This window comes from Populus trichocarpa, chromosome 3 (genome assembly GCF_000002775.5).
Source record: "Populus trichocarpa isolate Nisqually-1 chromosome 3, P.trichocarpa_v4.1, whole genome shotgun sequence".
In the NCBI taxonomy this organism is placed as follows: domain Eukaryota; kingdom Viridiplantae; phylum Streptophyta; class Magnoliopsida; order Malpighiales; family Salicaceae; genus Populus; species Populus trichocarpa.
The window spans coordinates 4,937,672-4,954,795 of record NC_037287.2 but is presented as its reverse complement, the minus strand read 5'-3'; the positions used below and the strand labels follow the sequence as shown (position 1 = coordinate 4,954,795).

General features: G+C 30.4%; 1 protein-coding gene across 1 annotated transcript; it reads left to right on the top strand.

Annotated features, from left to right (window-relative positions):
* Positions 1–2,844: 2,844 nt before the first annotated feature.
* LOC7480809 (eukaryotic initiation factor 4A-8) lies at positions 2,845–5,884 on the top strand. Its single transcript, XM_002304149.4, has 5 exons — positions 2,845–3,012; positions 3,996–4,065; positions 4,158–4,264; positions 4,526–4,956; positions 5,064–5,884. The coding sequence occupies exons 2-5, from the start codon at positions 3,998–4,000 to the stop codon at positions 5,697–5,699; spliced, it is 1,242 nt and encodes a 413-aa protein (XP_002304185.2). The 5' UTR covers positions 2,845–3,012; positions 3,996–3,997; the 3' UTR covers positions 5,700–5,884.
* Positions 5,885–17,124: the final 11,240 nt, after the last annotated feature.

Genomic DNA, 17,124 nt, shown 5'->3' with positions numbered 1-17,124 from the left:
GTAATCCCCTATGACCTAGTTTTGAAAAACCACTTTCAAACCTACAAGTGGTTTTCACAACCACTTGCCATTTTAGTGCTATAAAAGGAGAAGAAATCACACATAGAAAAGGGGGATCAAAGAGAAAATCATAGAGAAAAAAGAAAATAAATACATAGAAATTAATAGGATACCTAGTATAAAATTAAAGGGAAAGTTATAAAGACTGATTTGTTGAGAAAGAAAGGGTGGAATCTAAATCAGAAAAAAGCTCAAACTCAAGAAGAAAGAAGCAAAGAATCTAGAGGAGGAAACCATATTCTCTTTATAAGGTAAACTTTAACAATAATAGGATACTTAGAACTAAATTAAAGGGTAAGTTATAAAGACTGATTTGTTGAAAAAGAAATGGTGGAATCTAGATAAGAAAGAAGCTAAAATTTAAGAAGAAAGAAGCAAGAAATCAAGAGGAGAAAGCCACAATCTTCTTACAAGTTAAACTTTTAAACTTTGATAAGGGGGTGGAGCTCAATGATTATACACCCTTTTCTATTTTGTCTTTTAAATTACTGTTCGAGATGATTGTTAAGCATCATTTGAAGTCATTTGCTAGTTTAAAATCCATTAAATACTTGTTTTGAGATGTTTAAGCATGCTTTAAAAATAACTTGTATGTGTTCAAGTTTTGTTGGATTGCCTTGTTTAATATGTTAGAATGTGATAATGGTATGGTATATGATAATGTATTATGTTGTTTTGCATGCTTAAATGTTTGGTTAATTATTTGTGAAGCCATTGCAAGTTATGTTAAGTTTTGTTGTTGTTGTGAATTATGTTATTTTAGGATAGCTTGCTTGGTATGTTGAAGTTATAGGCATGTTGTTTACATAGTTTTAAAGCCCGGCTCGGCCCAACGGGTCGACTTGGGACCTGGTTGACTCGGGGTTGGAATCGGGCTGAGTTTATGAAAAATAAGGGAAGTCAAAAACTCGGGTGATCTGGAGGGTTGACCCAGTCAAAAACCTGGTTGCAACTTGACTATTTGTTTTAACCAAAACGACGTCGTTTTGATTTATAAAAAAATTAGGGTTGACCCGGGTAAAACTTGTGACCCGGGCCTTCAGCCGGGTCGACCACCAGACTGGGTTTAAAAACTCTAGTTGTTTAAGCTTCAAGACAATAAGTTCAATCAATAGAACATGTGCATGCATAGATAATGTTATTTTTGCTTGCTGTCATCATGGACTTTGCTTACTTTTTTGCTATTAATTTTTGTTTCTTGTTTGTTTTGATGGTTCAAAGTTCAAACAAGTTGTGTCAAGCATGTTTAAGCTTTGTTTGCTAGGTTTAGTTTGTTTTCTGGGTTTTATTGCATTTTTCTAGGTTTAGACTTTACTGTTAGGTTTTTAGGTTTGCTGACATTTATAGGTTGAACGTTCTTACGTTGTATATTACCTTGGGTCTTCGATTTTTGTGTCATTTTGATCGATTGATGGTTCTTACATATGCACGCATGCTTGGTCGTCATTAATCTAAGGTCTTCATGGTTTAAAAACACTGATTTAATGTTATTTTTTTCTTTTTATCTTCAACTCTTTCACTTTATCTTTTGCATAAAATCAATTAGTTATGATTGGTTGGGTGTTTGTTGTTATGATCCAGCTTCAAAGTTTTGATTAAACAATGATTTTTATATGTTTTTGTGTTTTTTTTTAATGTAATTTGGTCTATTATCAAACCCTTGTTTCTGGGCTCTTCATCCTTGTTCTCCATGTTTTCCATCAAATTCAAATAAAAATCTCGTTTAATTTTAATTTATTTTGTTTTTATTTATGGATTGTGTTTGTAGGCTTGGACCAAGAAACTCATTCCACGTGACTAGATTGAATCTATTTTTAGTAAAATAGTGTTAAGTTATATTTATTTTTTATAAAAAAAACATAATATATTATCCTTAAAACGTGTTTGTCTTAAGATATTTTTTAAACCTTTGATTTTTAACTGAAACCTCACTTGTTGTCAGTTTCCTGTTACAGCTGAGGGTGTTGGTTTACTTTGATGTATAGTCGTTTCATATATATATATATATATATATATATATATATTATTCCCAACGTGTCCTGTAATGGCAAGTGACTGGATCTACATGTGCCTGTCACCTCCTATGAATTAGCAACGTGTCCTGTAATGGCAAGTTGAGTCTATTTTTGTTTTTGTTTTTTTAAATTAACTTACTAATTGATTTGATGGCTACAATATTAATTATTCAAATTTAATAACATTGATAGGCACATATATTCGTTTTCTAGTTTTGACAAAAATGCCAACATCCTTGAATACAGTAGGACGAATTTCAATTTCATTAAAACAATGCTAACTGAATACCATACTAATAAAAAAATAAAGGTGGTTAATTCTGTTCCGATTGATTTTTTGTTCTTTAATTTACGAGATTAAAATAATTTTATATAAAATAAACTAAAATAAATAATAAAATTTAATTTATAATCAATCAAATATGAAAAATATTAAATAATAAAACTAAAAAATAATCAATTATTAAAAGAAAACATAGATTTTTTATTTTAAAAAAAGTTAAAAAAATTATTTGACCTGAACGGAATAATCAAAATGTAACTAGAATGTTCTGAGTAGAATTTAAATAAAATTTTTAAAATGAATCGAGATTTGAAATGAGATAAAATCTATTTTAGTTTGTCTTATACATAATATTTTTGCAAAAATAAAAACAAAATAAATGAAATATGAAAATAAAACAGTAAGGGCAAAATCGGAAAGAAAATAAAAAATAGAAGCAGAAGGGTTTGTAGAAGAAGTATAACCTTTACCCTAATTCAGGACACCCTATTACCTACCTATAAATAATCTTAAACACTTAAACAAAGCCTCTTTCAAACTCCACGGCGCAGATCCGAGGAGTTTGGGCTATTATTGATTTCTCTATTCTATCTTCAGCTTCCTTTCAATCTCACTCCTGTTCTTTCTTGCTATCAATCACTCGCTCACTCCCAGGTCTCTCTCTCGCTCTCTCTATGCAAAAATGTAGTTACTTTTGTTGTGTGCGTGCGCCTAAGATGCTGCTATTGCTTGCTGTCATGGATCTCTGGATTGGTTGATTTCTTGATTTTTTTATAGCTGGGCTATCTGATTTTTACTTATTGAGATCTGGGGCTGATCGGTTTTTTCCTTTTGTTGGTAAAGTTTTCATTTTTTTGGTTTTCCTTATCGTTTCTTATGAGCTGTTAGGGTTAGGTTCTGGAAATTGCAGGTGTTTTTTCTTTTCAACTTGGTCTGGTTGGAGATAAGTTTAACACAAAAAGATCTTTTTATGAGATTGTTTGATAATCTTTTGATGCTGCTTATGTCATATTATTGCGGCTTATTTTGTCAGAACGCTTTAATTTAATTTAATTTGATGGATATGTAACTCGTTGCGCAAGTCCCACACTGCTGTAATAACACATATATGATTTATGAGGGATGATGTCTTAAAAGAGCAACAAAAGTTGAAGTCTTTCTGGACTATTTCTTGCCCTTGATCATAATTTTTGGAGGGGTGGGTGAAGCAGCGTCTGATGGTTAAGGATTTATGTCCGAAATATCAGTTTTCTGTTTGCCCCTTTTGTATCTTCTCCAGACACTGAAACAGAAGTTTAATGCTTGTACTTCACTCTTAGCTTGGTTTGCAAGTTTGGCTCTTCTGTGACATTTTATTCTTTCATTTCGGTTGGCTATAATGAAATATTCACTATCTTTTGTGCTTATGGTAATGAATATTTCTGCTTTATTTTTATTCTTGTCCCCCCACAAACAGAATTATGTGATAGCTTGAACGCATTCTATGTGTTCCTTTTTTCTCATTTGTCAATTATTGGCATATGATAGATGCTGAAAGCAGAATATGTTTTACCTGTTCAGTTTTGAAACATGCATGCTATGAACCTTAATCCATTAGAGTAATAAATCTTCCCTCTGCATATATTTCCTTAATGCAGTCATGGCGGGTTTGGCACCAGAAGGGTCACAATTCGATTCTAAGCAATATGATGCCAAAATGAATGATTTGTAAGTTTTTTCCTTACAACTCTAGCTGTACAGCAACAGCTCTTGATTGGAAAATGTAATTGACATTCATTTATGCTTTGAAAACAATGCAGGCTCGCAAATGATGGACAAGATTTCTTCACATCATATGATGAGGTTTATGACACTTTTGATTCAATGGGACTGCAAGAGAACCTTTTGAGGGGCATCTATGCCTATGGTAGGTAGCTTTATAACTGCAGATGTACTTTCATTCGTCATCTTAATGAGTTGATGCCAAGACATATATAACTTCCCTAGTTGCAGTTGCAAACCTATCCTTTAGGTTCTTTTCTTCTGCTGGAACCTTGATTTTTGACCTATGATTACAGTTTTGATTGTTGGAAAAAAAACATCTTCGCTTCTTATACTATGATGCTTAAATTCTGGTAGTTCCATCCTTTTCTTGTTCTGATTGATGCATCCTAATTTATTTTTCAAGGTTTTGAGAAGCCATCTGCAATCCAGCAAAGAGGAATTGTTCCATTCTGCAAGGGCCTTGATGTGATTCAGCAGGCTCAGTCAGGAACTGGGAAAACAGCAACCTTCTGCTCTGGTATTCTCCAGCAACTTGATTATGGTCTAGTGCAATGTCAAGCTTTGGTCCTTGCGCCCACTAGGGAACTTGCACAACAGATTGAAAAGGTTATGCGGGCACTTGGTGATTATCTTGGCGTCAAAGTTCATGCTTGTGTTGGTGGCACAAGTGTTCGTGAGGACCAACGCATTCTTCAAGCTGGAGTTCATGTTGTTGTTGGCACTCCTGGTCGTGTGTTTGATATGTTAAGAAGGCAGTCACTTCGTCCAGATTACATTAAAATGTTTGTCCTGGATGAGGCTGATGAAATGCTGTCCCGTGGTTTTAAGGATCAGGTTTGCCTTCGTACTTGATCCCAAGTTTACTTCTTAGACTTGAGAGCTCTTAATGTTTTTTTATAAATAATTTATTGTTCTAATACTGTTTTTCCACTTGCTGTCAGATCTACGATATTTTCCAGTTGCTGCCATCTAAAGTTCAAGTTGGTGTGTTCTCCGCTACTATGCCACCTGAAGCCCTTGAGATCACAAGGAAGTTCATGAACAAGCCTGTGAGGATCTTGGTTAAGCGTGATGAGCTTACCCTTGAAGGTATCAAACAGTTTCATGTCAATGTTGATAAGGAGGAGTGGAAGCTTGAAACTCTATGTGATCTATACGAGACCCTAGCCATCACTCAGAGTGTTATTTTTGTTAACACCCGCCGCAAGGTTGACTGGCTGACAGACAAGATGCGAAGCCGTGACCACACAGTCTCAGCTACTCATGGAGATATGGACCAGAACACTCGTGATATCATTATGCGAGAATTCCGGTCTGGCTCTTCTCGAGTTCTCATCACAACTGATCTCCTGGCCCGTGGAATTGATGTGCAGCAAGTGTCCCTTGTCATAAATTATGATCTGCCGACTCAACCAGAAAACTACCTTCACCGTATTGGACGAAGTGGACGTTTTGGAAGAAAGGGTGTCGCCATTAACTTTGTGACAAGGGATGATGACAGAATGCTGTTTGATATCCAGAAGTTCTATAATGTGGTCATCGAGGAGCTTCCATCTAACGTGGCTGATCTCCTGTGATGAGATTTTTGGTGAAAAAGGGTTTCTTATTTTCCTAGTACTATTTTAACGAATTGTTTTCCTTTCTTTTCTGTTTAGAGTCGTTAAATTTGATGTTCTGAGACATCGGACAGTTTAATCTCACATTGGTCCTCCCTTCATTATTACAGCATGAAGGGATTTGACGTTGGACTTATTATTTTCAAGTTCTGTTTGCATGCTGTGCTTTTGTACTTTGCACCCTCTTCTTTATCTCTAGGTTTTTTGCTTGTGCATAATCCCCCCACCTTCATTTCAGTTTTCTGTTACAGCTGAGGGTGTTGGTTTACTTTGATGTGTAGTCGTTTCATATTTTTTATTTTTATTCTCAACGTGTCTTGTAATGGCTGTGCTAGCACAAGTGACTGGATCTACGTCTGTTCGTCCATTTTCTTGGTTACCAAAACAGCTAGAGGAAGAAGAACCATTACATGATGAGGATCCTGATTACATTATAAAAATGCGATGTCCAGGATATGTTCTACGCTGCATAGATAATGTGAAGGAAAAAGAAGATTAGTACAGGGTGGATGATAGAGGTGGAGATAATGGTGAAAGATTTAGTTGGTGTAATTCCATGTCACTATTTATTAGTTTGATGGTATTGTTGTAAAAATTTTAGTTTATAAGGGTTTTTTAGTCATCAATTCAATTTAATGGCAATTCAATTATAAACTTAGTTCTTATAATTTTTTAAACTTTTCTATTAATTTTTTTCTTTTGCTCGAAGTGTTATTAATATTATAAATAGTGGCATGTAAAGTGTAATTTCAGAAAGAAGTGAAATCATTGCATACTCAGACACAAAAAACAAGATGCCTTGGAGTTGGGAGTAATTCGGTCTTTTTCTAATCATTAAAAAATTATCCAGGGTTATATGTATCTTTTGAAAATTTTCAAAATAATAAAATAACTAAATTACCTTCAAAGTAAAATAATAAAAGTCGTTGACTGAGGGTGTTTTTGTCTTTATATTTTTTTAAATACAATAAAAAAATATATTTACCCTTGGAATTAAGAAAACAAATAAGTCATTAGTCCAACGGCCTTTTGGTCTTTTTTATACAGGTTTTTTTGTTAATTTGCAAAACCATTTATGGTAATTTGGTATTCTTAGGATGATTAATTATTATTAAATTAAAAAAAGAGTTATTAACGTGTGTTGACATGTTAGAGGCGCCTATGTTATTTGGTCAACATATGCAGCACCTCCAAATGATCAAAACTGCATTTCCACCGTAGCATTGAAAACGTCTTCGTGTTCTTTATCTCCTGGTACGACGTATGTTGATGGCGACGAGACAGTTAGTCGCTAGTGAGCCTTTTTTTCTCTCCCAAAAAAATTATAGTTTAACCTTATTTGTATTTGGTATTTCAATTTCATTCCTTATTCTTTTGATTTTTAATTTTTGTTCTTGATCTTTTTTATAAAAGTTGTATTTATTTTTAATTTTTTCTTTCAATTCCAATTTTTCAGATATTATATTTTTCAATTTGATTCTTATTCTTTTAATGTCTATTTTTTTTCCTGGACACTTTTCTAAAAGTTTTATTGTTTTTCAATTTCATCATTCAATCCAAGTTTATCGTGTATTAGTTTTTTCTAATTTGATCCTCATTCTTTTGATTTTTTTAAAAAACTTATGTTTATTATCATTGCCTATTTTTTATTGTCTAATTAAAATAAAACCAACTTATTAAACATGATTCATTTGTTTTTCTTATTTCTTGAAACATTCTTGGGGAACTTGGACTATCGTTGTCTTTTTCTTATTTTTTATTCTAATTTTAGTTTTTATTTTAATTGATACCTTCTTCTAATAAGTCTTTTTTTTTAATAATTATTTGATTTATGTTTCAATTAATATCCCACCTCTAGGATTTTTATTTTACTTATTTAGCTTTTTTCTAATATATTTTTTCAAAAGCATTTGTTTAATTTTTGAAGATATTGTTCTGATTAATCTATAATTTTTTATGTTTTATATAGATAAACTTTATTTTAAAAATAGAAAAAAAAATATTTTTAGATAATATTTATAACACATACAGCCTTGCATAATTCCTTTTCATTTTATTTTATTCAATTAATTTGATATACATGTCTATTTCTATTATCGTTTGATTTAATAAAAAAAATTAATAAAAAAGTTTAATAAACAGAACTAGATAAATGTCTCATATTGTGAGATCAAATATCTTGATCTATATTTGTCTCTTGATTTTTCTAGTTTCGTTATTAGTTATCATTAATGACTTTTTTTTGTTCATTTTTTTATATAGATAGTTCTCGATTTATTTAATTAAAGCCTTTCAACTTACTCTTAGAATTTTTTATATTAGAAAATACATCGAAAAAATCTGCATATTATTTTTGAAAAAAAAATACAACCCGTGATGGAGCATAGATTAAGTAGCTAGTATAAGCTAAAAGAATTGTTGTCTTTTGTGCAACGATAAAAGATGTAACAAATTATTCAATATGGTTGTCTATGTTTTACATATTAGATTTCACTTTTCATATTCCTTATTTGTTATATTATTTTTTACTTCAAATTGTTTATACCAAGGTACCTTGTCCTTGGCCACGGTATCATTTAGACATGAAGCCTCTCCAATTGCATCAAGTTTAAAGTTGCAAGTGTTGAACAAATTGGTGGTAAAGGTGTGTCATGCATCATTAGTGGCCTTATTAATCACAACAATATCTTGTTAACCGTGGTATAACATAATCTTCACCTATTACATTAACAATGACATATATCAATTCATAATATATAAAACTCATGATTTATCATAAGTTAAAGAAAAAACTAACAAATACATACTAATTTATCATGCCATGGTTTATAGGGTTTGTACTCTATATGTTTACTTCTAGAAATACAATCTCATTGTGGTGTGATGAATCAACATGTTATATCCATATGCCACTTCATATGCACATCAACTAAAATAAAGGGCTTCACCTTCGGAAAGATTTTTAACTTTTATGAATTCTCTTTTTAAGATATAACATTGATGTGTTATCATCCATTTATCATCGGTTTTACTATGACTTATTGCTTACAACTCATCATTGGAGTCAATATCAAATGGAATATGTTCTTGTAACCTAAATTGTCGCATGATATGATTTGGCAATGCGACTTTACCACCTTAAAAAAATAAAGGGAGTCATATATCCCTACCTATTTTGTAAATTTGAGGAGCAGCTAGGAGCTCATCCTTAGAGTAAAGTGTCCATTCAACTTATTAAAACATCAAAACAAGGTACTTTGTTATAAATAATTTGAAATAAAAGATAATATAACAAAAAAAGAATTTGAAATAGTTTTTAACTTATACATGATAAGGTTATTGTCTATCTAATTCATTGCAGTAAAACAACAAGACATGGGTTGGATTATCTTTAAAGATCATAGTCCCACACCATCTGACATTACAACCCACTAAGTTAATACAAGTTTCCTACAAATATAATTTATGTGCTAATAAAAAACTATTTAAGAATATCTTTTACCTCGTTTTTAACGGGAGTGGTAGCCCAAAATTTTCATCTATTATCTGCGTGCCCATCACATAAGGATGCCCAATATACAGATGCTCATAGGACCATATCTATTACATGTAAACTATTAGTAAACCACTCAAATATCTTGTTGTCATATAAATCAAAACACTTTGTTATAATTATTATAATTGTAAAAGCATCAAATAACTACAAACTTGTTTGAAGCCTATAATGCATTAATAACATAGTTGGTAGTATAGATTGGCAAGAACTGTGTATCCCAAACTATATTATAGAATATCATCAAACTCCTTCGGTAGTGGTATATATTTCATTAGCACTAATTGCCAGACAACCTATGAATATAATGCTACAAAACTTGTGCGTGATTTATGCTCTAGCATATCGATGCAACATCTCACTCGTGTTATTAGGCGGTAGGTCAAAAAAAGCATTCTTAAGTCATTTCACCTTGATGACATACCACTTTAATATATCGACAATGGTACATTTTTCAATAATCACAAGCATAGCTCCTCCTTGTCTATTGACCCCCTACCAGTTACATGTCATCCATCAATGGGTAGGCTAAAAAGAACAATAATATCTTAGAGTGTATGTCATCTCATGTCATCATCTCTAGATAAATACACCAATCAAGCCATGATCTAGCTTAATATATTAAAGAAAAGTAATGTAATAGAAACCTATCCGCACGACATATAGTGCCATACATGGATTAAGATCCATCAATCTATAGTGTCGATAATAGATCATATCATCGACCTAAAAATTAATCAAATAACATAAATATTAGTGTGATTATAATATATGGAACACAATTGAATATTAACATGGTCAAATACAATAAAATGTATACTTACATGTTCCACCCATATGTCCTTCGATATATGATCATCTAGTAATCGTAAAACCAACCTATCATAGGTCTAGTTATAAAACTGCTTTACTCAACATGTCAACCATGGAATCCACCAAATGTGTGGACTCCTTGTGAACTCAAAGCACCATCTTTAATATGTGACATCATTTTGAAGTGGTCTTATAAGATGTGAATTTTTCCCAATTATTTGTTAATATTCAAACAATAAAATATAATACAATAAGAAATAACATTAATGTCAAATAATAATAATAAAAAAATTAATGTACACCAATAACAATGTTCACATATGTTGTCCAATTTGGTAAATTTTATGTTGTTCCCTCTCTCATCATATATGCTACATCTATATAAGGTATAAGTCTCTTTTGAATCCATATTGCTATGTAACTATGTGGATCTCTTTTGACCCTAGTTAGTTCTCCATCTCAAAGGTTATGGTTTTATTCAAGGACTAATATATTCATTCTATAGTGATATTCATTCTATAGTGATTCATCAGGCATGTGATGGAATTGAAGAGTATATGCATTTTGGTACATCTCAATATTGTAAAAGAGTTCAACAAATTGGGCATTATCAACCCGATGTCCTATACAACATGTAAGGAGGTATTAACATAGTCAATGGAAAACTAATCATTTATCATACATGCAATTTTTTCTCGTATGTTAGCCATTTGTTGAATCTCTCTCTAAACACCAGGTGTGTGTAAAAAGGTGTTGACTTTAAAATATTCTATTTTAATATTGAAAATAATTATTGTATGGTATCTCAATTTTTTCAAATCTTTATGATTTCACAAAAGTAAATACTAGGACAACAATATACTACATGAAATGAAATAGTGTTTGGGCTTTTCAATAAACAAAATATTTTTTTGACCTATAAAATATCAGCTGGACTAGAGCAAAAATAAGAAACACACATCTACCTTTTAAGATGTTATTAAAAATTTCTGACATATTAGTTGTCATATTACCATAACGGTGACCCCTATCATATAAAAATGCTTAGTTTTTTCCGGTTCATGCTCTAGCCATTCTTTGATTCAAAGGCTCTTTTAAAAGTTTTGATCATATTATGAAATAATTTTTTGCTTTGATGTTTCACAACACATCATTTCCAAAACGTTTTTCAAAATCGAATATTTGAAACTAGTGTTGAAGTTGTTAGCGAAGTGATGCAAAAAATACTAATAAAATCCAACTAGTTTGGGTCATATCTCTTCCATGACATTCTTAATTCTTATATGTCTATATGATAATATACATATACAATAATGGGTCACTAAATGCAATCTAAGAACCATCTCTTGTTAAAATTAATTTCTTCTTCAACCAAAGCAAAAGCCAGAGGTAATATCTTATCATTCACATTAAAACCAACCATAATCAATAACTTTCTAATAAAATTCCTATATAGGTGGATGTTGTCAACACTTATCAGTGGCCTACAATACCTCCAACCTTCAATTGCATCTCCAAATACCTAGAAAACTCTTCCAAATAATATTGCTACATCATCGAAATATATAGTATGATCTCATTGCATAACTATACAAGGATTTGAATCTTAGAGAGTGAATAATAATCTAGGAGGAATTTCAAAGGACCCTTCACATACTAAAAAGTCATTCCAGAAACTTCTCTTTTGCATAACTAGCCTTATAATATGAGATAATAAACCCATATTGTGTACTTATTGAAAATTTAATGCTAGCAATGTTTACACTTATATTAGGCGTTATAACTATGGAAATCACTCTTACAATAAATTCTGATTGTTGTCTTGCTAATAGATATATTGGCATATATGTGAGGTAATTCAACTTTGAAATCTCAAATAAATTGGAATTTTTATGGTACCCTCCATATAAATACCATTTACATTTTAGTGCATTCACATAATATAATTCTATATAAGTTATGGTTGAATGCAAAACTTTATATTCTAATAAATTTGTAATGTGTTACCATTTAATTACATCAATTAAATTAAAGATTGTTCTAAAAGTTTGCCTAAGCTTCAAATCAATACTTACACCCAAAGTCCTATAACTAAGATCTCGGTTATATCCTCAAATTCAACAACAAGAGGTCTCAATAACCCATCTTTATCTTGTGTCTCAATTAAACCCAAATTAATATTAACCTCATCTTCTTCATCACTAGGTTTAAAATTATTATTAATTTATGAACGATCATAAATACCTGGATCATTTCTTTCCATAATTTTAGGTATCAATGTTAAGTTAATTACATCATTAAATATCCTAGATGGACCAACCGACTGTGATGTTTGTTTACTCGTTTTAGTATATTTTGGGACTCGAGTATACTTCATGGTAGAAAAGGAGTGTTCTTATTTAGGTTGACTATTTAAGTATAGCTCAATGTATCTCGATCCATATTGGACAAATAACCCAAGCATATACTTCAAATTTAGATAACAAGAAATCAACATGACAACATAATGAACTGGACATTCCTTGGTAAGCATCCTTCAAGTAAAATCAACTTCAATATCATTATAATTTCACTCAATTTCTTCACATATTACTTGTATAAGTTTGACTAATGACATTTCTAAACTAGCACTCAGAATCATATTGCTTCCTTCATTGTAAGTGATACTATTTTTTATATCATTAATAATAATACCACCATAATGACATAAAAATGCCATATTAGAAGATATTATGTAAAACAACAAAACCTATTTCTATCAATTGTTACAAGTTCTCACTAGTTCAATTAAGATTTATAGCATAAATTGCTTCAATTCATACCTAATTATTTCAATTGGATAAAATTCCTAATTATCTCAATTACTCTTGAGATTCAACATTTATACCTAATTAATATAATTTATAGCATCAAATACATCAATTTATACCTAATTGCTTTAATTGAACAAAATTCTCAATTACTCAATTAGTCCTAAAATTCAATGTAAAACCCTAATTGATGTGATTTATTCCTAATTAATTAAATTTATAGTATCAATTGATATCTAATAACATGAATTCATACCTAATTGCTTCAATCGAAAAAAATTGCCAACCACTTAATTAGTCCCAAGATTAAATGTAAAACCGTAATTGATCTAATTTATACCTATTTAATTAAGTTTATAGCATCAATGCATATCTAATTACATCAAATCATACATAACTACTTCAATTGAAAAATAAATTCTTAATTATAACAATTAATCTCAAAATTCAACATAAAACCTTAATTGATGTTATTTATAGTATCAATTGCATCACTTCATATCTAATGTCTTCAATTTGATAAAATTCTCAACTATCCAAATTACTCAAAAAAAAAAAAATTCAACATATAACGTAATAGATCTGATTTATACATAATTGATGTAATTTATAGCATCAATTGCATCAATTATCTAATTAATTTAAACTCAACTAATCCCTAACACAACAAAATTAATCCAAAAAATAATCACTTAAACCCTAGCATAATCACAAAATAACAACCAAACTTATAAAATTAAGAGAGATATAGTGCTTACCTTGATTTGTTGAAGGGAAAGTTGTGGCATACTGACAACGATGAAGTGTGAAGAAGAAAGAGGGGGCGGCGGTTTTGGATGAAGAAAAAGAAGCAAAAAATGCAAAGGAAGGAAGAGATGATGAGATGAAGCTTAGTTTGGAAGGGGAAATAGCTACAAAATGATGCAAAGCTCAGGTGGGTAAGGGGGAGGAAGAGATAAAGTAGAAACGATAAATGTGAAATGGGGGAAAAGACTTAAGGGGCTTTTTAATTTTATAAGTTGTGTTGTTCTGAGTAATGCAACTCACATGGATTGAATCGTTAGGAACAATGCAATCTATAGGTTGCATTGTTCCTAACAGCACAACCAATATATTTTAAAAAAAATGAGTTGCGTTGTTAAGAATAATGCAATTTACTAGGATGTTGATGCATAGAGATTTTTAGGGATAGATTACTTTTTTAGTTATTACTATTTTCTATTTAGTTTAGAAAAATATTTTCCTTTATGATTTTTTAGTTTTTCTCCTATTTAATTCAAGAAATCAAATATTGAGACTAATAAATTTATTTTTCTTAGTTTGTATAGGACTTTTATTGCGTTTCTTTTATTTTCAAGTTTCGTAGTTAGTTTAGGTTGATTTTTGGGCTTATTTAAGGAGTTGTAAATCTTTTAAAGAGGCAGACTATATCAAAGTTATTTAATCAATAATAAAAATATGAATTAAAGTTAAGTGTGACAACCTATTTGGCTTTAATTTTATTTTTCTAGCTTGTTGTCTTCTAACGTGTTGTTTCCATCTACGTCAATTGGTATTAGAGTCCAATGATCCCAGTGGTTATTTGCTTACTATGTGCTGAAAGACATGGCTGGAAAAGGTAACAGAAAAATTAATGATTTTGTAAGAGAGGATGAGAAGCTTACCCCTCGAGAAATAAAGGTTCAAGAACTATTGAGAGAAAACATGTAGAGAAAGATTGTGAAATTAAAAAGACAAGTTCAGAACTAGTGATAGAAGACATGTAAAGATAAATTGAAAAATTAACCCATTAGTTGGCAATGGTGAAGAGCCCAAAGGATCGTGAGAAGAGTTATCATAGATCAATAGTAAATTTTGAGAGCCCATTTCAAAGGCATGAGCAAAGAAAGTAGCTTCTTGATCGATATGAATATGATGTTGAAACTAAAATTTTTGATGATTCTAATTCCTTTATGGATTGAAATCAACCATCGAAATTCAACGAGGATGATGAAGATAATGTTGAAAGAGAAGATTTGGATGTGAAATTCTTGGTTTGTGATGTCCATTAGAAGAGAACCAAACTAAAAGTGAATCCAAATGTGATTTTTGATGAAGACATTGTAAAGGATATGCCTAGCATATGCTTGAGGATAATTTTGAAATTGATAGTGTCAAAGTTGATGTTATATTGTACTTCAAATAAAAGTTGTGAAACAGATTTTCAAATCTTATTTTAAATCTAAAATTGATTTCATTGTTAGGGAGGCTGAGCATATTATTGACAGATATGATGTTTCTAATGGAAAAGCTAAACACGTAATGGGTGTGAATTTTTTTATTAGATAGTCACGAGATTGGAATAAGTGCAAGACTGATACAAGAGGATTTTTATGGAGATATTATTTTTCATAGTTATTATTATTTTCTATTTAGTTTATAAGAATATTTTTTTTATGATGTTTTCACTTTTTTTTATTTAGTTTAGAAAATAAAATATTGAGATTGATAATTTTATTTTTCTTAGTTTGTTTAGGACTTTTATTGCTTTTCTTTTTATTTTCATGTTTTCTAGTTAGTCTAGGTTGGTTTTTTTAGCTTATTTAAAGAGTTGTAAACTTTTTAGTGTATGCAATGAGTATCAATTGAACAAAGAAAGTCATGTTCAAATTTAAAGCAAGTGGAGTAATGAATTTAAATAATTAAATATGATTTAGCAAAAAAAAAATTCTGATTCTAACCAATGCATTATATCTCTAACCAGAGGACACAATCTCTATGTTAACCTGCTCCGTTCACAAGAATAAATGTATATGCTAATGCTACGATTTCACTTCCATATATGGTGTATGTGCTTGCAGAGATCAAAAGTTTTAAATTGTCTAGTTAATTTTAAAAAACATTGACCTAAAGGGTGTGGTGTTTTTAATATAATGCCATGTAGCATATGAAGGGAGAAACACTATGCATATGTAGTTGAGTATTTTAGCCTTTTATATTATTTTTTTACTTCGATCATCATTTTTTTTTAATTTCATCCCTTTATATTATTTTTTTTCTCGATTTTATTCTTTCATATTGCATTGACTAAGAATAAGACTTGATAATTTATTTTAATTTGTTTTCTTTATGGTTATCATGGTGTCAAAAAAATCCCCACATTAGATCGATACTTGATTTTAAAATACACACACACATATTTGTTTTTGTTGCTTGCAAAAAATTTAAAACTAAAGGGATCAAAATTGACAACGAGGCAAATATACAAGCTAAATTGCTCAATAAGCACCTTTTCAAATAATTTGGCCAATAGGATTTTTTTGTTTTGCTTTTTGCTCCATTTAGTTTGAAGTTTTTACATTTTATTACAAAATTTTATTTTGTTCACATCTCGATCCTTGAGTTAATGAGAGAGGGTCGCTAGAAAATGGCGAGGAGAGAGAAAATGAATGGTTGACAAGATTTCTTTAACAAAAAGGCCAAATTTAGCGTCAATGTGTTCCTCTTAACGAGATGAGTACCTTTGAGGTGTACTTAAGCTTTTATTTTGCTTAAAAACATAGATCAGGGTTGGAGTCTTTCAATTTAATTTTGTATTTGCAAACTAATTTAGGGGTGTTATGAGTTGAGAAATTAGTTTATTGGGGTTTTAAAGTTGTTTTTAGGTGAAAATAGATTGAAAAACAGTTTTTTTAATCCAAAAAACCCCTATTTGATTTTTTAGTCACTATTGTGATTGTCGGAATCTAAACAAGCAGGAGATGTGTTGTGTTCCACAATAGATGGTGCGTCATTTGCTCTTTGTTTTTTTTATGAAAAAAAAAAATGTCATGTGTGCTAGCCTACCCAGCCCATATGCTTGGCCTTTTTTTGGGCTTTATCTTTTTTTTCTCTTCAATTATATTTTATAATTTATTTAAATTAATTAATTAAAAATTTATTTGAGATATTATTTTATTAAATACCGTTCAATTTTTATTTTATTTTCAAGTAAAATCACAACATTCTTTTTATAACATTAGTAAGCATTATTTTTATACAGCCCTTCGTAAAGCTTTTTTTTTAGAAAAAAATTTTTATATGGTTGTTGCATGCACATGTTGATTTTTATTATTGTATGATTAAATAAAAAAAATTAAAAATAAAGTTATTAAACTCAATCGGGTTTATAACTCTATTCGTGGGTGAAACCAGTTGGCTCGGGTTAATCCAAAATATCATTGTCTATATA